A 24180-nucleotide genomic window follows, 5' to 3' on the forward strand; every position below is an offset into this window, starting at 1 on the left:
GCTGTGCATTTCTCACTGAGTTCCTGGGGCACACTTTGGTGCCTGCTATTTGTCTTGTCAGCCAGGGAAAGCTGCAAGCCAGCAGAAGGCAAAATGATCAAATGCCAGCCTGCACTCCTGGGGCTCAGTGTCCCTTCATACCCCTCCTCCTCTGGCCCATCATTTCTTGTGAGCCACTGTCTGCATCGAGATGATCTGCCCTTGGTTTCTTTGTTATAATCTGGTTCAAACCCACCCCACAAACTGAAGAACATAAAAGACTATTTAAAAGTCAAATCCACAGTGCTTAAGCCCCAGAAAATTAACAAAATAAACATTAAAATTAAAATATTGTGTTAGCCAGTGTGTAATAACAAGGTGCTCTCTTGGCTGTGCTACCACAACTTGCTTAAAATTCAGCCCTGAAGGTAATATCCAGAGTCTGCCAGGCTTCTAATGAGTCATGTACATTCTCTAGCATCTGATCAGCTCTATGTCACTGCTTCTTTGCTTAGATTTACCCCATTTGCTTTTCTTCTTCGCTTGAATGGACACGAAATGTTGGTGGCTCATCCGTAGGGGCAGGTGTCTTTTGTGTTCAGTCTTTCCTGGGTGTCACTCTCCTCACACTGGTGTTGTGCCTCCCCTCCCACTTCAGTTTTTCCTCCCATCCCAGATGGCCTAATGCATGTTCTTAAAACCTGTCCTATTTTTAGATTCCTCTACATATTACACATCATAAAGAACATTAATTATACACACATTCTGTTAAGCTCATGATCTCTTGTGCATTACCACCCATCTCTGGAGAAAGAGCTTGCCACGTTTGAATGTATTATTAAGGTGGATGACAGGCTGAGTGACAAGTTTCATTCTCTGGCTGCGTTCCAGTGCCTCCCTGTGCCCACTGCCAGCCTCAGAGTTTGTGATCCCCCCGAGCTGCCGTTTGTCATCTCCAGAGAAGTAGGCAGTGGAATTTGGGGCATAACATATCTCGCCCTAATTTGGATGCCAACGCTGGAACTGAACCCTAGGTTGCATTTACTAGATCTCTGCTGAGTGCAGAGTCCAGATAATGGAGTCCTCAAAAAAAAAAAATTTTTAAAAAATCACTGAGGCATCAGTTCATTAAACAACTGGTCTTTGCTGTGTGTGACAGGGCTGAGGTGGGGTTTGGGAGAGCTGTGACAGCAGGGAGACAAAGCAGTAATTAATTCCTACGCTATCTTGGGCTAATGCTGCTTCTTTTCTGTTTTTTGTCCTCTTTCTTTTCTAAACCTAGGTAGCTCTGCTATTACCAGTGTTGCCTGGATACCAGTGTCTTTTTTACAGCAAACTTGTCACTGAAACATTGAAGAAAGAAAACTGTGTCAGGCAGCTTACTTTCAGTGAGGCATTTTCAGTTAAGATCCTTTTATTGCACTTAATCATTTGTCTAGATCTCCATTACTTGATACAGTTTAAATTTATGACTTCTACTACATCTGATTTTCTACTGACTGGATAACGCAGACATGATGCTGAATTCTGGTTCTCGATTTACCTCTTGGTATGAACCTTTACAGATATATAACTACAGTACCTCTACTAGCTAACCACAAATTAAATTTTCCATCAGAACAATAGAGATAATGAGGCAAAGATGGTTGCAAAAAGGTTAAACTGTTATTTCAAGAATAAACCAAGGATTTCACACTGCAGGCAGGAACAGAGCTTTTGTAACAGCATCCCGTGATTTAGGTTCAGTGTATCCCTTCACTGTCCCTCCTGGGCAGAGTCTGTCTTTGAGGTTTCTAACTGAATCTAACGTTACCGATGCACCTCTCCCAAAGGCCTTTCCTCATCTCTTCTATGCTGGAGCTATTCAGCCTCTTTTGCTTCCCATTAGAAGTAAACGCTCTAACGTTGTGTGCTGGAGTACAGCCGTCTCTCCCAGGTGGCCAACAGAGTCATCCATCTTTGGTCGAAACCCCTTCTTCTCTTTCTGGCGGGTGTCCACACTGAGCTGCTTACCAGGAATCCTGGCCTGACTGCTGCTGTCCCTCACCCACCCACTACTGCCTACCCCAAAGAGGCAGGGCTAGGAGCTGGCAGAGGGGAGATGCAAGAGCTGGACAAGGGAAAGAGTTGCCCAGGGAAGAGGAGGATGTTTCCAGAGCTCACTTCCATTTTTCTTCTTCCTCATTACAAGTCACTCTCATATGTTGGTTCTTCCACCTGCTTATTTGCAAACGTTGTGACCACTCTCTCAGTTCATACTGCTGCGCTTTTGCAATGGCTTTCCTCCCCTCAGTTGTACTGCTGCTACTTTATTTCTAAGCCTCTAATACATTGAATTCTAGAGAAGCAGGATTTCATCCCTCCATGAGGCAATTTGCCTTGAGTAAGTCCATATAGTGTATGGTAGGTAGCATATATTTATGTGTGTGTATATACATGTATACATATAATGTAGGTAGCAACATGGTGAGTGAACCGATAAGGCTGATCAGTGCCCAGCTTTCCTGACACTTCTACATATGACTGAATCAGAGCAGTTTAAGCAGTGCCTGCGTGGGAGACGGGAAGGGTATTGCATCTCTTCAACCATGCGAGAGCCTGCTGGATACATTTAAAACCTTACAAAAACTGAGGGTTGGTTGGTTGCCGGAATGGACTCCTGGCTGGTTATATCATGGTATGGTGCAACATCAACAGCCACAAGATATATTTAAACTTGGCCCAGGGCAGCTTTTTGCTGTAGTACTTGATATTCTAACAAATATAAAAAGTGTCTTTATATTTCTGTTATAGGTAGTGCATTTATTTCTGTCTTATTCCTAAAGACCGTGAGGGCTGCTGATATATTGGGTAAGTAAGCGTTTGCTAATATGGACATGTGTGTCGCCATATGCTTAGCAAGCTGTAACTCTCACGCAGCCCCCCACCTTCACACTCCCACTTTCCCGAGCAAGTGTTTCAAGGCAGATACTCACAAAATTGGGAAGAAGTGACAAAAAGAGAGAGAATTTTCAATGCATGTGGAGAAGACTGCATTCCCAAATCCTCTGCTTTTATAACCATAACTCGTTCCTTATGTGTCCTTATTGCTCAAGTTTATTTTCATTGTCTATTTTTGCCTCTGAGGTTGTATTTAGTGTTATCTTTATGAGTACGACACAATTTTAATAAAAACAATGAAGTTATTGAATTATTCATTCAAATAGAAGTGTTGTTTTTTTCTTACTGCATAGACATTGCACAAAAATTCAAGCTCAATTAAAAGTGACAACCTCCCTTTTGGTATTAATTTTATCACTTCAAAGAACAAATAATCATGTTGTCAAGTGTTTTGTTGGGAAACAGAGTCTTCACTGTAAGAGCATGTCAACTTTTTGTCTGTGTCCAAGATTTTTTTTGCATATCAGGACTGCCCAGCTTGAACACAGTAATGGTGACAGACAAGCCCATTGCAGGGTTTGGGTTTTACACCAAGCCATCTTGGCTGGGACAGTGTACCTGAAGTTGCTACAGGGCACCTGATATTTCTGTGGGGTTCCTAGCATCTAGGCTTGATTGTCCATACTTATAACAAGGACAACTCAGCTGCTCTCATAAATGTTTTGGAGAGATCTGTTCGGTATTGTTCCAGGAATACTATACAATATTTATTTAGGTTTAGGTTCCAAGTTTGCCAGCTCAGCTGCTACATTCAAACCCCCCTCCCTTGACTGATCATGTTTCCCTTACGGCCCTCTACATTGTGTGTTGCTTTAACTAGCGTTCAGCACTGATTTATTTTATTTCTGTGAGTTTGACTTCGCAAGAAGGATTTAACAATGTTGCTACATTCCATAGGAATGAGCTATATGATGGGAAATATGGTGATGTTTTTGCAAGCACATAAATATAGAACAGTTATGCTTTTACAAAGGAACTGTGTGCAATAGCAGTGCCAGCAAAACCCTCCGGATGTGCTTTGTTTTGTATTCCTGAGCCCTGTATTCTATACCGATTTACAGGTTTGCCAAGAATTTTAAAGATTACTTAAAAAAAAAAAAAAAAAAAAAAAAAGATTAGCTAATGTCTTCCTTAATCCAATACAGTTTATGAGCTCGGGATCAGCCCACTTCTATCTTGATACCTCGATGAACATCTGCGTTTGTCAACTGGCTGTCCACAAGGCAGAACTTCCAGATTTTTATTAAAAGCCTAATAATGCGAGTTTGACCTTGAAAAGACGCCTTGGCAACCTAGTGGCTGATCAGTCTTTTGCAAATCAGCCTTTTATAAAAAGCTCGTAGGTCTGCAAATACAACAGGGAGCGGCCAAAATGTTGGCTTCATGACAGCTTAGCATAAGCATTGCATGGGAACATATGTGTTGTGCCTAGTGTTTCCAGGGCAGGTCCATAGCTGGTGCAGATCTCGGTGGCCACACCGACTTTGGGAGAATTACATTTATTTAAACTGGTTAATGATCTACCTGTCTGCCTGAATAAGCAGCTTGTCCTTTCAGTTTAGGATAAATTCATGTGACCTGCTTTGTGCCTGTGAGAAAGACAAAGGATTGCTTTCCTTTTGTCATGCACTTGGTCTTAGAATGGAGAACATTTGAAAATGCACTGCTGGGTTGGAACCCTAATTCATGAGCCTTTACTGACAGCTTTTTTCATATATCCAAAATCCTTTGAGTCTTCAGTAACAATTACACTAGATAGGACCACAAAGGCAAGGCAACCCAATTACCTAAGCTGAGATCTGATTAAACGGACTTAAATTGTCTTCTAGAAACTATTCCAAATCAGCTGGAAAGCAAGGATGACCATGATTACCAAATATTGTATTACCAAAATAACGTGTCCTTTTATTTCAAGGAGGAACACTGGCAGTAACAGGGACTTACTTGTTGGTGACATTCGCTCCAAATGTACCCCAAGAGCTCACAGCAAGACGAGTACAGAATTACTTAGTGAGCTGGCCTTTTTTGGCGTATTCAGTGAGTATCTGGTTCATACTACTCCCTAAATCAGAAAACCTGGGGTTATGGGGCTTTTTGCAGAATTATGAATTAGTGGCAGAAAAACTGCCTATGAAGATAAATAGATAAATTGTGTGATTCTCATAGGAGAGAGAGCATGGGTCATCAGCCCAGGTCCCAAGCTGAAAATGTGCTGAACCAAAAGATGTCTTTCAAGCTGTGTGCCAGAGGGAAGTCACAGTTGTGAAGGATTAACAAGAAAAGAAAAGTTTTGGGGTTTGGTGGGCCTGAGGGAAAACCTAAATATTGGCACTGATTATATTTCCTATATATGTGTTTATGCTACACTGTCTGCATGTACATCTAATTTACAATGCTTTTCTGGAACATGATGGACTTGTGTGCTTTTATAAATCAGGCTATGTATGCTCTTGTTACTGCTTTTTTCTTTCATATCACTGTGTTTTGTCCCCACGTCGTTAAGCCTGGCTGACAGGATCTTTGTATGGAGTTGAGATGTGAAGAGGCAGCTGGCTTCATTGCCACTCAGGTTAATCTGAACCTGAGTTTGAATTCAAATGCAAAAATACCATTTTGATTAAATTATCTGTATACAAACTTCAAATACCATACATCATCTTTGATGTATTTAATTAGCATCAGGAACAAGACAAGTGGGTAGGAGGAATTTCTCTCTCTCTTCTCCTTTGGGATGCTGAAAATTTGTTGCTGCAGCTGAATGTAAAAGATGCAATATAGGAGCTTCAGAAGCAGCTACTTTTTTTCCCAGGAAAGTGACTCACTTGGATTAGATTATTAGTGCCCACGCTTTTCTCCGTAGGAATCTCAGTTACAAAGCCACGGAGTCGTCATTTTAAGGACCTTAATCTCTCAGCCAGCCTGCAGACTTTACATACATCTAACTATCCATGAGACTACTGATTAAGCAGAAAGTACATGCTACCACCAGAAATATTGATCCTCTTGCTCAATTTTTTGTGCATTTTAAAAGCTCCTGAGAGATGGTGATACAGCTCAATGGAAAAAATCCATGATCATGCTGCATAAATCACAACATGCGCTTTCAATCAGGCAGAAGAGAGGCTTTTGAAGGCAGTGCCCAAGCATTTTGCGGTACTCAGTAGGGGTGGCTTCAGCCTCAGCAAGAGCTTCAGCAAATCAGCAGAGGGAGAGGGACATCTTTAGGAGGGGGTTCAGAACAGGGGTCTCCGTGCTCAGTGGAGGACCCTCCCTCTTTCCCACTGAATATCCCCTTTACCATGCAGTTCCACCTATAGATACTAAAGCAGCCTGGCATTTTTGGCACTGATTTTAAATTGCTGACTCACCTATTTGTGTATAGGTGGCGGAGTGAGAAAACTCTCTATCCACACCCAGTGACACCAGAAATTTCTGTGCCATATCCTGTTCATATTTTCTTAAAAACAACAGGTTCCTGGAAAAGGGCTTTTCCCCATCTGAGGACTTTTTTGACTTCATTTCAGGAAAAGTTAATCAGAACACAGTTGAATGCCTAGGAAGACTGTGCTGTATTCTTCTTAGGAGGCATTATGAGGTGGTGGTAGGTAACCCCTGGAGTTTCTTCCCCCCCCCTTCTTTCTTTTCCCTGCCTCAGTCAGCATCCAATTCTGCATGTACCACATGGGTTGCAGGGAAGGACGGAGCAAGTACACAGCAAGTCTTGTTGACTCAACAAAATATCAAGCTTTATTTTTTCATTCTGCTCCCTGAATTCATCTGTTTTGAGCTTCTTCTCTCCAAAAAAGAGGGTGGAGTGAAAGGCATCACAACAGACTCCGAGGTACCAGCCTGATTATCCTGGTATGCTGCTGGCAGTTCAAGCAAACCCAGCTGTAAACATTCCCTTTGGGCAGGGATCTAGCCCTTCATGACTGTTTGTAAAATGCCTAGCACAGGTTGGCTACCAAGATATAACAAGGTGCAGCAGAAGTTGCAGAGTTTCCAGTGTAAAGATATAGTGAGGAGACGGTACAGCAGTATAACGCAGCCCAACTGTCTTTCTAAAAGTAGCCCCAAAGTGTGGTCTGCTGAGAAATACAAAGCCCCAGTGGTACAAAATGTTCTGTGTGGGTGATAAACCATTCCTATGTGGCACTCCACTGGCATCAGAGTACTGCAGAAATAGCCTCTAGCTCCCACATGAGACAACTTGGAGTCACCTTCTGAGACTCTGCAGTAGCACAATCATGTCTGAGCAAGAATAGCTATCCTAGCTTGGTGTTTTTTTCTTTTTTGTTTGTGTGCATTTTGAGTCACTACAGAAGACATCAATTATAGATGAAGCTCTTAGGCTTCCCTAAACAGAAGCATAGTGAGTATTGGGTTGTTAATATTTAATCTCTGTAAAATCAGGTTCAAAGCATTTCTGCTTTTCCTTCAAAGTGCCTAGAAGACCATCCTGGTTCACAGGTCTCTATGTTGCTGTATATCCCAGAAAAACAGTTGAGGCAGACAATGTGGTATTTTGTTCTGGTGCCTTCTGGTAATGCTTAGAAACATGGAAAACATCATGATTATAAAAAAAAAATGTTGATGAGATGTGGGTTTGAGGAGACTTCAGTAGAGATTAATTATAATAGCAAAAATGACTGTAGGCAGGTCAAGTTCCTTCAATTCCACTAAATAGAGTATGTGAAGTTGATATAATCTACGCACTTCCCATTCCTGGACTTTGTATTTAACACTACTACAGCTATCAACTATGGGAGCGAGCGCTGTTTTGGGTCATTCTCAGGAGGCAATAGTAAGCAACAGCTGGGGCACTGCAGGAGAGTCCCCATCTGCGTGAGGTCCTGTTAGGAGCCATGCACTCTGCTTGCAGCGTGACTCAATGTGATGGTCCCTCCCTCATCTTGTGGTAAAGATGACCATTTAGTGGGTCACTGAACAGCAGAGAACCATGGAAGAATAATTTGGCTGCTGGGCAGCACGAGGTGAGAACTAACTGTTTGAATTTCACGCTTAGTGAAAAGCGTGAGACTTGACAGAGCTGAGTAAGCTTAAATAACAACCCTGAAAAGCAAACATCAGTTTTCTCCCCAGGTTTGGCCATAGGACTGCCACCTCTGGCTCTACACCGCTTCTGTGGCCATAGGACTGCCACCTCTGGCTCTACACCGCTTCTGCTTTTGGGGCTTCCCCAGGAGGCAGAAGCAGCCAAGCACACAGACCTGTGAGCCCCTTCCAGAACTGCCATCAGGGATCCTTTTATGTCCTTCTGATGGTTTCGCTTGGCTGTTTCGGAAGTGAGTCTTCTTAGTGGGTTCATTTGCTTTTAAACAGGAGGAGATCATAGTGGATCTTTATGGTAGCTTTAGCAAGAGAAGTGATGACAGGATGAGGACCAACAGAAGGCAGATGGACAGAGCCAGCACCGATGACCTGGCTCAGTGAAGGCTGGTGGTGCTCGGACTGCCTGCCACTCTGGGAGTCCAAGTGAGGTGGAAGAGGGAGTGGAATGCCAGAGCTGGTGTGATGGAGAGGTTTCAGCCAGTGACTGTCGCTGGGCTTGGTTTTGGATGATTGTTCTTGCATAGTTTGAAATCTGATTGACAGGGCAGATGATGGTGCTTCCCTCTATCAGCATTGTGATTGAAGTTCTCAGGGGATATAAAATGAATCAGTACCTGACATGTAGCTGACTGGCTGCCGTAGGGCTGCCTCATGGGTTTCTGCACGCTCTGTGGCAACCAGTCCAAGAGTCTGGGAGAGGTGATGGGTGCTCAGGTTTGCACTGGGGGGAGGAAACAGATGTCACAGTGCTCTGTCACCTGGTGCCATGGCCCCATGCCAGCCACACCATCCTGTATACCTGTCCTGAACTGGCACATCATGGAAGAGGACACCTGGGACATCTCTTGAACTTCTTTCTCTAGCCTGGGTACCTTTCCATGTGGGGAATATTTATTTAACACAGTTTTCTTCTATTCTGTTAGCATTTGTTCACTGTCAAAAAAGCAACTGAAGCTATTTGGAGGCTGTTGTAGCTGCAGCCTGGTCATGCAATATTCCCCTCTGGCCCTAAGATGTGTTTTCCAGTGGCACAATGAACGAAGCTGCTACTTTTACTTCTGCTCTTGAGTTCCCTCAAAACCCTGTCGTAGTTTTCCATAGGGAGGTCAAGATGAACTCACCTGTCTGCAAATATTAACATGACTTCTGCTTTGGTTCCTGATTTAGACATACCCAGTGTTACACTGTTGAATGCAGCTGGGGGGGCTGGACAAGTTACTTACTGTCAAACTGAAGCAAAAGACTTTTTTGTGCAGCTGGTGGCCCAGCTTTCACCTCTGGGTGCAGGACCGGTTGGAATGATGTCACTCTGGAGGGAGATGAGGCCAGCACTTCACAAGAGATTGCAAAGATTATTAAGCATGGATAAGTCCAGGAATGCTTTTTTTTACCTAAAAGCAAAATGCTTTATTTATGCAACGCACCTTACAAAATAACCACCCAGCTTGCCTTTTTTTTTTTAATCTTGTGATAAATATTTGACATTTTTTTAAAGAAAGATGGTAAAAAGTCCAAATTTGTGTTTTTAATGTTCTGAAATGCAATTGTTTCTCAGTTGTCTTTGGGAGCAAGGGATCAACGTGAAGGTAAATAAAAAATGAATTGAAGCATAACTATGTTCTGTTCATATTTTTGAACACTATTGAACTGGGGAAGGTGTGAGTGTAGTAGAGAATTTTAGTAACTGAATGTAGCTGATGACTGCTTCCCTGCTGCAGGCACTCCAAAATGAGAAATTGGCCATGTTACAGCTATAGCCACCACTAGTAACTGTTAAGGCACTGCTTTGGCAATTTCATCGGTGCAACACCCAGATATTTTTGAGCCTAATGTTGCCTTATGGTGACTGTTGGCTTAAGAGTGGAGTGGCATTATAAACAATAAAATAGTAAGATAACACCAAGGAGATAAAAGGAGGTTTTTCTATGACTTGTTTTGCTGGCAAAAAATGACAATAACCAGATTCAGCAATGATGACAATCTCATTTTCTGTCTTATTTCTCCCATTTGATTACTTTCCAACATGCACAAACTTCTCTTTCTTCATCCTGTCTCTAAGGTTACCAGGCTTCTCAGCACCTCTCAGTGCAGAGGTCCATCATCCCTGTTTTCCTAAGCCTTAAGGGCTTTACAGAAGCTTTTTGGCTCTTGCACTGTTTTCTTTAGGCATAGAGGGGTATTTGGGTAACATGGGTAGGAGGGAGGATACCCATGCTTTTGAGATGGCAAAAGGCAAGAGTTCCTAAAGGAAGCTGCAAAGAGACACATTAACAAGTCAGTAAATTTAACTCTCTGTCATTTAGTTGTCAGATGTTAGTGAAGGAGCAAGTCTGGACCATGCACAGTGAAGGTAAAGCTGTTTCGGCAGCTGCAGATGTCCTGCAGTGTGGTCTGCTAATGTGTCATGGAGCTTTTCAAGGCAAGCTCCTGACGGGTACCTGTGATTTGAGAACCACCACATAAAATCAGTGTTTTCCTCCTTACAATGTACAGCAGAAAGTTTGAACAAAAAGACAGTATTTGGGGGGATTTTTTTTTAGTAGGACTGGGGAGAAGGGCAAAGAGGGTACCAAAAATAAGCTTGCATGTCACGAAGAGTGGCACTAGGAATACCACTATAGCTAGAAGGAGAGACTGCTGTTCCTCCAGGTAAGTGCTGTACTCCATAGGAATTAGAGTTTCTGTAAGAATTATTACCAATAAACATGAGTGTCTTTACTGTCACATTAAAAAAGTTTTCTCAATGCTACCAGTGACAAAATATAGCTATAAGTCCAAAAAGGAAAACTAAAGAAATAAGGAATGCTTGAAGTTTAACTTGCTATAGTAGGAAAGATAAATGACAACAATTGTTTGATAGCTTAGTCAGCTGGCAATAAGGTTAGTTTTTAGCAAAATATGCTTAATAAAGTAATTCTCCTTTGAATGGTTAGAGAAGTGAAAATGAATATGACATCTCAAAGACTTTGAATGAACCATTTATTACATAGTTTCACAGCTCTAACTTTCTTCCTTTTTATTTTCAGATCTTAGAAATTATAACATTCTGCATTCTCCTCTATTTTTACAAAAGAAAGGCTGTGAAACACATCGTGGTTTTGTTAATGATGGTAGCACTACTGGGTAAGAACATATTATTTGCTTAATATTCCTGTCTGTTACTTGGTAATTCCTTGTCAGTCAGTCTCCCCAGCTAGTTTAGATTAGGGTCTTTTCAAAGCAGAATGCTGAAGGAGAATCATTGAAACATTTCACATGATTCTTGCTGCGGTGTCCCTTTGAAGCGAAAAGCTGATTATGAAACAGTTTCTGTGCTTATTGCTGAGACTATTTCTTTTTACAGATTTTCTGAAATCAATATGCAGTGTGCAATGCTATTCTGAAGCTTTTTTGAACTAATGCTTTAGCTGTAGATCCTGGGAGAGCTGACTGTTTGAAACTTTGTTTTGGACAGCAGACTAGTTGTGAAAATCAGTTCTTTAAAACAGAGCGGCTTAAGACTGTGTAATCACCTGTAAACAAATGCAGTGGTATGCTGTAACTATACGGGAACTTTTCTTTGAATTATCTATGCCTGTCTGCATACGCAGCATTTCTTACTTTACCACCTTTCCAAAGTGGGCCACTGAAGTTTGCCTTCTGATTAACTTTGGCACAATAGCCAGGAAAACAAGGGAGGATCAATTTATCAGGCAGCTTTCCCTAAAGTTAAGCTTAAATCAGTTTTGAAAAATGTCAGGAGGCTATCTCTGAAGCCCCACGACTTGCAGGCATATATTAAAAATTTGTCACCACCCTGTGTCTTCTCTCATCCCTGTCTTGTCACTTCTCCATGAAATCTTGGTGAGACACCACATTTCTTTGCTTGAAGGGAAAGGTGCTTGAACTGTGCCATTGAAACCCATGGTTATATTTTCACTGAGTTCCGTGGGTGCATGTATCAGTCTGCAAAGGCTTGTAAAGCACATTTCTAATAGAGCTGGTAATTAATGTTTTGATAAAAGAGAATATCACTAAAGCTTGCCAGTTACACAATTTGGATTTAACTGAATGAAAAACTCTTGCAGATTTATCAACTGCTTTCCTTCGGATCCCTGAGTGGTTTCTCACCCAACTGAAAAGCTCAGACTTTCAGATCAACTTTTTGGGACAGTCATCCCATTTAAGTTTCCCAGCATTAGGAGCATTAGGGTTTGTAACTTTGCAGATGCCTTGAAGGATTTCCATGCTCCCTGCATGAGGTAGAAGTGGAAGAGTCCCAAAAGCCTTAGGTCTAACTGTTTGACTGCTCTTCATTTGAAGGAGTGAAGTGTGAGTCCAGCTATCCCCTAGCTCCTAGCACGGAGCCTAGCCATGCTGGCAGAGCTTGCCTCAGCTGCTTTCCAGCTTCCAACCCTGCCATGAGGAGCATGAAGCCTCCTTGTTGCAGAGCTGGAAGCCTGAAGATCCCCAGATGGGCTTCTGCACTTGACTGCTGCAGCTCTGGGCAGACCCACCACAATGGGTGCCCCAAGAAAGGTCAACACATGGTTCTGGGAGACCTGGGCCATTGGGCTGTGTAGCCATGCGTGCTTATTTTGCTGTGGAGCCTGCCAGCCCTGATGCCACCAGTGGCAAAGGGACACATGGAGCCGCTGAACAGCAGCAGGGCTGCAAACCTGTGCCCCAGCAGGCACTAACTGTGGTTTGGTGGTCAGGCTGCAATCAACTAAAAATAGCATTTCAGCTGGTGGCTGCTGAGGTTTTGGTGAGCATACACAGCTTGAGGAAATATGTGTCATTATTTCTGCTCTATTAAGAAAGACACAAACAAACAAGTCCTGGTTCATGGGAACTTTTGCAATACTGACATTTTCCTTGAGCAGGAAACCCAGAACTGTGCCTGGCTGCGGTTCCTGCACTGTCCTGGTGCCTGGTAGTCCCCACAAAGCTACGCATAGAGCCTCCTGCCTGTTCCCCAACCTTTCTGCTGAGCAAAGTGATGGGGGGACTGACCCACAGAAGGCCCTGGCTGCGGGAGGGGTGGGTGAGGCTTTGTTGGGGTCTTAGAGGCATCTCGTGGAAGAGGGTTTCTGCCTTTTCTCCTATCTGCATGGATATATTCCTGGTGGAGGGTTTGTACAGATGTACACTAAATGTAGAAAGGCTTCTTTAAAGAGAGGGCAGCCTCTGTGTTTCACTGGGTACTGAGCTACTTTCATTATGGGGAAAATACAGCGGTGATCGTAAAATCTGCAAACGTTTTGCTTAGTACAACCCTGCAAGTTCATTTGGTGAGAATTACCTTACCTCATGTATATACTGGGAGTTATCATAAGTTTGAGGGGAAATATTTCAGCTTAAAGTGGGATTTCTGAGTTTCCTGCCCCAACAGCTGGGAAGTGACATCATTTGTCACACTAGCCTTGGGTGGGGTGGGGGTGGGGGAGTGTCATTTTATCAGAGATAGGAAAAACATTCTCTAGGTTTTGAAACTTATTCCAGGCCTACTTTAACTAAAAAAGATCATTCCACTTTTCAAAAAAACCTAAGCCAACCAACCAAATAAATTAAAAAAAGCCCAAACAAACCGTGATGCTTTCTTTTTCTAGTTTGTTAAAATTATAAGGGGTGGAAACTGCCCTTTCATCAGAAATAATTTTTCAGCAATCTTTGCCCACAGTTAGACAATTCATACTACTAATTTTCACCTGTGTTTGTTTAAAGTAACTCACCCATGTTAGAGTAGAAATCTCAATTTTTACATAGTCTGTTTGTTGGGGCTTAGGGGTATTTTGGCTTCTTATCATACCATTAGCATCACTGCAGGCCAGCATTTGACCTCTTCTGCTCGGTTTTACTGCTCTGTTTTCTAAACCACTCCACCTATTTTCTATTACAGAGCAAGAATTGAAGTACTTGGTGCAAAGGTTGTCATGAAAACAGTGAGTTTCATGATGGTGAATAGGATCATCACAAGATGTATGCAACTCTTAAACTTCCCCTGAACTTTTGGACTTGCTATAAGAAAAATGCTTGCAATCAAAACCACAGACCTGAATTCATTTTTCTTCCCCCACCTTTTCTCCCAACCCTTGGCCTGAACTTTTTGCACAGTGCAGCTCTCCTTGCCAATCTGAATTTTGCAGTTACAGGAGGATGAATCAGTCCACCGAAATCCAACACTCCTCAGCTCTGCAAGAGGGTGGAACTGGATCCCAGCTGGGGGATGGTGCTCCTGACAGTTAATTACCTTTCTTCAAAGGTCTTCTCTGCACCCTGACTCTTTATCATTTTTGGTTTCTTTTGAATTTGTTACATTTCATTTGCAGTAATCACAACGTACTTGGGTTACCTTCAACAAACCAAGAGTGCACTCCAAAAGGAAGTCTAAAGTACCTCTTGGTTGAGCTGTCAGCCCCTTTTCTAAAAGATACGTATTGCAAGACTTCTCTGAACTGGTGACATGTATTAAAATCATTGCCTGCTGTCTGAGATTTGTTTGTGGTGATGCAATGACAGTGACAAAATGGATTGAAATATTCTATTCTGTGGGATAAATCCAGTAAGTGGTCTTAAGAGCCTGGTCCCTGAAATGAAATGCAGACCTCTGCGTTGGTTCTCTGCTCTCTGTACATAACCCATGGGGAGAGTTAGGTGCTTCGGGATGTGATCCCAGAAGCCAGCTTTGGCCAGCTTTGGCCAGCTCCCATCTCAGCAAAGAAATCCTGAAGGTGAGGAGTTATTTTAGGCTGCCGGTGCCACACACAGGCTGCTATTAGGAGGTGTCCCGGCTGGTTTGAACAGATAACAAGACTTCACAGACTTCTGAATAATGCAACATGGGCTCCAAATTAGCAGACGGAGTTAAATAAAATGTAGATGTGGAGGTTGTTGTACCACCTCTGATCGGTAGCCCAGTGTTTAGGGCACATGCTCAGCAGTGGGAAATGGATCCAGTTGTTTCCTCACCCTGAGCTCAGCCTCTCTCTCTCACACATGGCGCTAAGGCCACTCAGAGTTCAGGCAGTAGCCCCGTAAGCATTTATAAAATCACATACTTGGGTTTAGGTGCCCAAATCCTAGGTCAACCTTTTGAAGTGATCAGACCTGTGGTTCTGACCTGGAACCTTGTCCTCCCTTGCTGGTGCTCTGAGGTTGGTGCTATGAATCCTGCCCTGATAATCTCTCCCCTTCCCTTCCAGCATCGCTGACTGTCATTGCTGTAAAGGCTGTGGCCAGCCTGATAACAGTCTCTGTGAAGGGGAAAATGCAGCTAACTTATCCTGTCTTCTATATCATGATTCTTTTAATGGCAATTTCTTGTGCTTTCCAAGTCAAGTAAGTAAGATTCTACTTATCTCCTAACCTTTGTACACGTTTTATCTGTCGTTTTTATTCAGTACTGATACTGACTCCAGATACAAGTTGCATTTAAAGGCAACAAATTCCTGGAAGAGCCTTGACAGATGTATGAATTGCCTACAGCTGATTGTATTGTTTATTTAGGCTTTATTTCTCTTTATAATTGATCATTATAGATGCTGCCTCCTTTCATTAACACCTTATATGAGGCCTTCCCAAATTTACTTCTAGTTTTGGCACAGGTCTTGAACTCATTAAATTACATTTATGTTTATGTAAAGTTTTGGGGGTTACTTTTAGAAACCTTCATTGCTGAATAATCAAATGGCCACGTTTACCCTCATTATACATGTCTTTTCTCCAGCTTATGCCACTAGTCAAACCAAAGAAGAGAGTTTACCCCAGATTTCTCCCTGCCTCTGCTAAATCTGCATGTTGCACTTTGCTACCCTGTATGTCTGTAACTTTTTAGGAAATAGTTAACTTCTGTTGTGCAGGGGACATCCAGGTTTTTCCCACTGGCCTCTGGCCTGTTAAATGGTTGTTTTATGCTGCCTTTGCAGATTGCTGGGGGTGGCAGCATGGTAAAATACGGCTTGCAGCTGAACAGAGAGTCCATTCCCTTTATGCCGGTCCCTCTGCTTCAGGTGCTGATAGCATCATTCAGTAATCTCATCTAGACTGCACCAGTGTGAGTCTGAGTGTTTACTTGCATGATTATTTTCCGGTAGAGGAGCCAACCCAGCTTTCTCGTGGCAGAACATATCATTCCCATGTGGAATCAGAAAGTCCATGCGTTATTATGCAGTGACTCTCCACGGCTGACTCAGGAACTCCCCTGTAACAGATTATAGAGTGATTTACATCCAGCTTGTCTTCGCTGGGAGAACAGCTCAGGGCATTTAAAATAGGAAATAAAAGCTTGGTAAATAGGAAGCCGCTGAATTAACCTCTCCTGCTTGCCAATTTTTTCTTTCTTTCTTTTGCTGGACCAAAATTAAAACAGACATGAAATGTGGCCGTTTCTTTCCCTGGGCTCATTGTCTCTTTCTCTCTTCTCTCTTGGACACATTTTCTAAAGGAGACAGTGTTGTCAGTCTAAATTTTTCATTTTATTTGTTTCCTTTCTTATTTTATTTGACTGTCATGTGTTAGCTCAGAACAGCCTGTGCTACAACATCCTCCTAGATTCAGTGCTGGCCCTTGGTATCGGTTTTAGTCCCTGTGACCAAGTTTGTTGCAAATGGGAGAAAATAATGAGGTGTTTTCAATGACTTCAAAATCCTGACTATCCTGTGGATATGTAGGATTTCTTTATTTTTAAAACACCATGGAGACTGTTCAACAGTTGCTAAAATAACCATGCAATTACTTTAATGGCTAAAACAGATCCAAGCTTGGATTTTTACTGTGCACATATATTGTACCAGTGAAACATTTAAGTGTGGTTCTTTTTATAGGTTTTGAATACACTCTGCAGCCTCCTGATTTTTCTCTTTTGGTCTGAAATGCACCGTTCACATAACAGAGTATCTGCCGGTGCATCCAAGAGTTCACACTCATGATTCATCACCCTGTGGGTAAATGTTGATAGCTGCGGTCTCCTTACAAGTGGGTTAATTGCTTTGCCTTTTTCATCCACTGATGCAGGCTGTGCAGGTTGCTCCATGGCCAATGTCTTGGTCTTGCAGCTTTGTGTGCTGTGAATGCTCCTGCCGTCTTGCACACTCTTGCTCATGGTTCTGGTGAGGATTTGTGTTGCCTTTCCGAGGAGCACAGTAGAGAGTTTCCAATCCAAAGAGCATAGGTTTGGAGCCACCTTCCTGGACTTTCTCAGCAGAACAGAGTGTGTCTGGGGTATGACTGCATGGATAAACATACAATTATGTGTTTTAGCCAAGTTGGATTGAGCAGTAGCAGCAATGTGGACTTCAGCAAAGTGAAACGGTTGCTATGAGAACTCGCGTGTTCGTGTCTGTGCTGGAAATCTACCTTTACACAACCTGTTTAAATTAGAGCAGCTTGTCCCTGGCTGCTTGCAGGCAGCGCTGCTTCCAAGAACCGATGCAGACCATGAGCAGTAATACCCTAGCATTCCTCCCTTATCTGTGGTAGACAAAATTTTTCCAATAGTGCTTCAAAGGACTCTCCAATGACAGCCTTTGGCCAGAATAATCCACACCAACCTTCTTGCTTTCACCTATTTGTTTGTACTCTGCAGTCAAAACCAGAAGGTAAATTCAATACACATGCACATCTGTTCAGGGCTACTTGCTATTGTGGTAAGAAATGGTCACACTTACCATTAACCTGACATAAAATGGCTTAACCTGACTGAAGGTGCGATGCACCTCCTGTGGGCACCTGAAGGTGCAGTAACGCTTGTTTTCCAGGTTCTTGAATCAAGCAATGCATCTGTATGAAGTGACAGCAGTTGTGCCCATTAATTTTGCGTTCTTCACTACCAGTGCCATCATTTCAGGTTTGTTTCTGGCCTACTACCTCCACAGAATGATTTTCTGAACATCTGGTTTCCAAGAATTACTGCCTGTGAATAGGAATACAAACCAGTCAAGTCTGTCTTCACAAAAAGAAGTTTTTCCTAAGTGGCAGGTGTTTAAATTCTGAAAAACGAGTAAGTTCACAACTTTTGAAGCAAAATAAAAATAATCAAATTCTAGCATTTCCAGAATTGAGATGTATGGTTTACTATGCCTTGCTGGCTTACTAGGACTACTTGCATCTATCCTAGCCTCCTCTTGACACGCAGTAAATGCATTTACCATGTGCACACCAGTCTCTCCGTATCGGAACTGGTAGAGTAATTTTAACAGCCTGGCAAACTACTCAAATGACAACCAGCTGTGTTTCATAGTAGTTAGTGTATATTCCATTTCAGAAGGTGGAATTCTAGGTTAAGTGAAGGAAATAAAATGACTCCAAAGACTTTTTAAGCATTTAACTTTTTATTCTGGGTGAGAACTTTGAACTCAGTGTTGTTAAAGAGGGACTGCAAATCTTGGAAATGGTGCACAGCGTAAGAACACGAGCAGGGAGGACGACTAAGATGCTGTATCAGCAATGAGCCAAAATGATCATGTTGTTAGAACATTTATGACTCATTTTAACACACGCTGGGGGCTTTCCTGTCATTGCTGTGCAGGAGTTTCTCATGCAGAGCTGCCATTAATGAGAAGGGGAGTTAGCTTCACGCACAGATTGCCTCAGCACCTGTGTTAGAAGAGACCTACACTTTGTGACTGAGAGGAGACTTGTGCCAAAAGGGGGTTGCGTTCTTGTGACCATATGGGGAATTTTGGCCTTGTGCCTCCTTAAAAGATCAAGTACCTATTCAGGAATGGCTTAATAGCTTTGAGACTGGATATACATGCATTTGCACCAGGTTAGTTAAACCAGCGTAGGGCTTAGAAGAACAACCTGTGCTGAATCTTGTGGGGGTGCTCGTAGAAGGTACCTTATCTCGTGATTCCCTCATCCTCAGTTACAGCCTTTGAAGATACAGTCACACTTCAGCTGCACTAGTTCACACTGTGCCGTTTCTAAGCAGAACTACGCTCATCAGTGGTTTAAAGCTAATACTTGGCTGTGAACTGGGGCAGCTGAGATCCAGATACACATCTGGTTCTGTCACCTCCACTGCAGAGGTGCTAATTCCTGGAAGACGGGTGACCAGAAAGAGCTAGTGATCCTTTCAGCCAGAAAGATTTGGCAAACTTGGCTGCTGGAGGCCTTAATTTGGTGTAAACATCAGGGACACAGCTAGTTATGAAAACCTGTTCCCAGTTGGAGTTAAGATGTCCACGTGGTCTGTTGGAGTGGCTTAACTAAATCCATGAAGAACCTGTTAGCTATATTGGTATGACTCTGCCTGTGAATGAGACCTTGAGTTTGACCTGCATAAAAGCTGTTGCTGACAATGCAAAAAATATTTGCATCTGTGCAGTTACTAACACAGCACATGCTCCAGCCTGATAGACTAAATCTTCCCCAATCCCATGCAGTATCTTGAGAAAGCCTAGATAATGGAATATGGGCACATAAAGTGAACCCATCACAATGTGTATTAATACCTTATTTGGGATTTTTTTTGCTCTGTTTGAGCATGACACTGTTCCTGACCCTCCCAGCTGTAATTCATATCACTTGGAAGCTAGTCAAGATCTGCAATTCTTGTTTCTGTCACATTCCAGGGGTCATATTTTATCGGGAATTCCAAAGTGCAGCTTTGCTGAGCATGTTCATGTTTCTGTTCGGGTAAGTGTATCAGCCTAAAATCTGCACTAACGTTTGTACTGAAACAGCATTGCCTTGCGGAATCCCTTCTTTTCGCAGTAAGAAGAAACCTATCTTGTTATTAAAGTATTATGGAATAGCCATTATAGTAGAAAAAAAAAACATTAAAGGAAAGATTGATGTCTCTGCTTTGGGAGTTTGGAGGCCTGGTTTTGAATCCAAATATGTAAAAATGTGAGACACTTATGAACTACTAATCTCATGATGGAATGAAAAACCAGCAGCATGTGTTTCTCCAGCAGGAAGGATAAATCACTGCTCTCCACCAAAGATCATGTTATAGGGGGTGCTTTTACAACTGCGAGACATCTTCTCCCATGTAACCTTCTGCTTGCGTGTCCAGCTGGTCTTTGCTGCCACTAGGCATGGGCAATTCTATGGGTCGCTTGCCTGTGAGGCAGTACTAGAATCTCTCTCCTTCATCTTCCTGTGCCAAGAAAGACACAGCATGCCTGTGGAAAAGTTCAGAGCATGCTAGGAAGCTGTTAACAATAAATATTTGAAGAAGGGCCTAGGTGTTGTGAGAGTAGAGACCTGCTGGCTACCAGCACTGTAACAACTCTGCAGACAGGTGACAGTTACTTGATAATGGGCGTGAGATGGTTAAAAGCATCTCCCAGAACTGCTGGGGGTGTCTTGCCACTGTGCTGTCAAATAAATGGGGCTGATGGCTGCAGACATCTTTGTCCTCTGCAGTTGGACTGGAGTAGGTGAGCACAACAGCTATCTTGTCTGATTGCAGGAAAAGTGACAAAAAATGGAGATGAGCAAATTCAACCCATGTCTTTGGCAGGCAGGGATTAGTGGCTGTGCATCCAACACAGAGTGGATAGAAGATTTATCCAAGCATAGCAGTTTTTCATTGCTCCTGGCTTACAGCTTGCCCCTGAGACACACAGTCAGATGAGAAAAACAACAGAGATGTTGATTGTCTGCAGCTAGCCTGAGTTGTTAATGAAATTGCAAATGCTAGAATGCTAGCTTAGATGCTCTGTGAAGATTTGCTCAGGGATTCGAATGTTGTGGTCTCACACTCACAGGCATTTGATTAGGTATATATTGCTGAAAGTGTAATTTTGCCTGCGGAGCCTTTGGAACAGATAATAAAGCTTCGGGAGGCAAAAACTAGACTGAAAGGGAGCCCAAGATGAATTTATAGAGCTGCCAAGAAGTAAAGTTTCTTTATAAACTGAGCAGCTTGGGTTTGGAATTCCTTGAAAAAGATAAATGGAAAAAAACCAGTCTCATTTCAGATGCAGTGAACTGTTTCTAATGATGCGATGCCACTGTTATTTTGCAGGTGTCTCCTATCTTTCCTTGGTGTATTTGTAATTGCAAGAAATAAAAAAGAGGAGCATTTACAAATTCCTTTTATTGACTGTGGACATATTCCTGGTAAGTAAAGCTTTTTTTCTTTCTCTGTTTAAAAATGAGATATCAGATAATGGGATGACCTGGGAGAGCTGAGTCCCAAATGTGCTCTAGTCATATTTAATAAATATACTGTTCCCCTAATTTATATTCCTGTTCCAAACAGATTTTTCAAAGTATTTTTCAGAGTTTTTCCAAGCTATTGTTACAACCAGTCAAATGAAAACAATGATTACTGGAACAAAGAATGTTTAAATGATGGATTGGTGGGGGTTTTGTTTTATTAAAATTCTTCACAGAGTTATTGTTTTTGCCTTCTCTCACCCCATTTCCTCAGGACAAAAATTGACAGGCAAAATACAACCAGATTCTCCCAGTTCATGCTATGGCACTTTGAATAACGAAGACGCCTCGGTGAAAAGTCAAAGCTGAAAGAAGAAAGCACCTTACATGCCAACGACCAGGAGGAATGCCACTGCACCAAGGACCAGAAGCACCTTTTTGCTGGACAGTCAAGTGTATGTTGAACTCCTGTATGTTGATGAGTCATAGTGTTATTTAATCCTACTTAGTTTATCCCATGGTCGTCCCAAATGTGTTCTGAAGATAAAGGAAGCCTTAAGAGAAACTAAATGACTGTTAATGAAGTGGAACAGTCTCCTAGTATCCATGCCTCTTGAGGGTATTTTTAGAGTCTTAATTGCCTTGAAATGCAAACAGGCACAGAACAGGATTATAAAAATTCCCCTTTGAAACCCCTCAGATCTGTGTAGATGCTTAAAGACAAAGGTGGGAAATGAGGACAATTTTTTTTAAGTGACTTCAAAGTATTGTGCTATATGTATAATACCTTTACAAATCTGATCCTTCCTGTTCAGGAGTCAAAACTGTGGGTTTATGTATAGTATACACAAATACATTCACACAAAGTATTTTGTACTGTGTGTGGAGGGAAAATCCTGATTATCTTCTGCTGTCAGATTAATTCTCTTATCTTCCAAGGAAATTAGCACTTGTGTGAGGAGAGGGGAGACGGCATTTGCCATAAACACAGGCACCTTTGCACAGGCACACACTGGAGGTGCCCAGCCAAGGCAGAGCCTGACATTTTACATCCTCCCAGAAGAGTCCCGTTGCACTGGGCTGTGCTGGGCTCAGCTGCATTACCTGTTAGAATAGTCTAGCCTGAGGTTTAACCTCTGCTTTCAGGAAAACAAGGTTTTAGTGAAGGAAGCAGAAAGTTCTCCAGCAGCAATGGGGTAGCCAGGCTACCTCCCTTGATGTGTCTTGAAAAAATGCTCCTAAAAAAAAGAAAAGTAGGGCAACTCTTGCCTCCTTCCTAAACCACTGGTAATCCTGCATGAGGAAAGGCTGTGAAAAACAGGATCAGAAAGAGTCACAGGAACAGTACAGTTTTCCCTTCGTTAAATAGTAGCGTCTCCACACTGACTTGAAGAGCCAGCAGTGACAGGGAGCCATGGCAGCACGGGCTCTGTGTTCAGGTCTGGGAGGTCTCGATGTCCCTCAGTCCCAGCCTCCCGGTGAGAAAGCTGCTTCTGGGCACCCATCACAGGTCTACTCACCCCGGCCTGGTAGCACTGATCTACCTCAGCTGGTACAGCAGGGGTCAGACACCTCTGCAGAAACAAGTGAAAGTGCTCTTGAATAGCGTTCACATCTTGGACAAGATGTGAACCCAGAGTTTTAGGTCTGAATTAATCTGCAGCAATGGATAGGGGCCATAGGCCGTGTGTATTTTGTTTCAGTGGGAAATGAGGTCTCTTCTTTTTCCCCATTTAAAAATAGGTGCATTTATAACAGGTACAGCTGAAGGTCTGTAAGGCAGTTTCATTTTAAACCCCACGAACTGCACACAGAGCTGCAGCTTTTCCTGTGCCGCAGTGTCCCACGAGCCAGGGCGCGGGGGAGCTGCTTGTGAAGCTGTTTTCCAACACGGACCTTTTCCAGCTGGCACAGGATGAGACTCTGTGTCTGCACCTTACTTGTACCAGCTGTCTGGCCGTGGCCTTCCTTTCCCCTCTTACAGCTTGAGTTCAAGTTTCTAAAGCTTAAAATAAAAAAAAGCACATTCTTTTCGTCTGCTTTCTCCGGGGAGTAAGGGCATGCCTCTGCCTTTCTTTTGCAAGGCAAATTTAAGCCGCTTTCTAAGTCTCAAGTGAGAGCACGTGCTAAAGGTGGAAACAGGAGGCCTACAGGTTTTCATTCTGTGACCTGGGAAACAAATGGGTGAAAGGATTTAGTTTTGTTTCTTTTTCAAATTATTGGCCTTGGGCAGAAATCTGTTTCCATAACTCAGGAGGGTTGGAGGAGGTTTCTCTTTAAAGCAAGAAACCAAATGTAAAAATCTGTGGCAAAAGTTATTATTTATTTTAAACTACCGTATTTGTTCTTGAACAACACTTTTTTCCTTCCTATGGGTTTGTACAAAAATTAAAAGGGTTAAAATGTTTTCTTTAAACTCCAATGTAATTGGAATTAATTTATGGAGCAAAACACTGGTGGGAATTATGTGCAATTAAAAGGGATTTGACATGATTTTTGAGATGTGAACATGTTCCAACTAATTAATGCATTATAAGATCCGAAAAACTCAGTGATGAGAATTCATTACTGCCTGCCAAGAAAGGGACATGATTTGTTTCCAGAATCAGTTTCTAATCAATGTCACGTTCAGATTGTGCTTGCGATATTTAGCTCGCAAACACCACAGACAAATGCCTGCTAAAAGAAAAGCCTGTTCACTGGAAGACAAAAAAGTCTCTGGAGCCCTCCTCTTTAATAACGAGCTATTTTCTTGCAATGTTTTTCCTGACATCAAAAATGTGGGCCAGATATAAGCTGCAAAACTTGCACCTGCAGGCTGAACTTTCTTGAACGGATCCTCCACGGGATCCGAGGAAATCAAACCACGGGAAGGCGTGGTGGGCAGGCAGCGGCTCACGTGGTCCCCCAGGCTCCAGCTTGGGATTTTTGACCGACCAGAACCAGCAGGACTCGTTTAGTGCTTGTTCCACTGCTGGTCACGCTGTGGTGAGAGATGAAGTATTAACTGGCCACGGGCCTGGAAATGGGAGCTCTGGGGTAGAGCAAGGCCACTTAATTTTTGCCGTAAAATATCAGGATGCGTTTACCAAATGG

The 24180-nt window shown here is 42.7% G+C and overlaps 1 protein-coding gene across 1 annotated transcript in view; it reads left to right on the forward strand.

Moving 5' to 3' along the window:
- Window positions 1-23536, forward strand: part of NIPAL2 (NIPA like domain containing 2) — a 51661-nt gene extending 28125 nt beyond the window's left edge. The window contains exons 4-11 of the mRNA XM_037380747.1: window positions 2773-2829; window positions 4835-4956; window positions 11019-11115; window positions 15177-15312; window positions 17730-17818; window positions 19548-19611; window positions 20951-21045; window positions 21359-23536. Coding sequence (XP_037236644.1) covers window positions 2773-2829; window positions 4835-4956; window positions 11019-11115; window positions 15177-15312; window positions 17730-17818; window positions 19548-19611; window positions 20951-21045; window positions 21359-21453 — 755 coding nt within the window. The 3' untranslated portion in view covers window positions 21454-23536. The remainder of the gene's footprint in view (window positions 1-2772; window positions 2830-4834; window positions 4957-11018; window positions 11116-15176; window positions 15313-17729; window positions 17819-19547; window positions 19612-20950; window positions 21046-21358) is intronic.
- Window positions 23537-24180: the final 644 nt, after the last annotated feature.

This window comes from Falco rusticolus, chromosome 3 (genome assembly GCF_015220075.1).
Source record: "Falco rusticolus isolate bFalRus1 chromosome 3, bFalRus1.pri, whole genome shotgun sequence".
Lineage (NCBI taxonomy): Eukaryota > Metazoa > Chordata > Aves > Falconiformes > Falconidae > Falco > Falco rusticolus.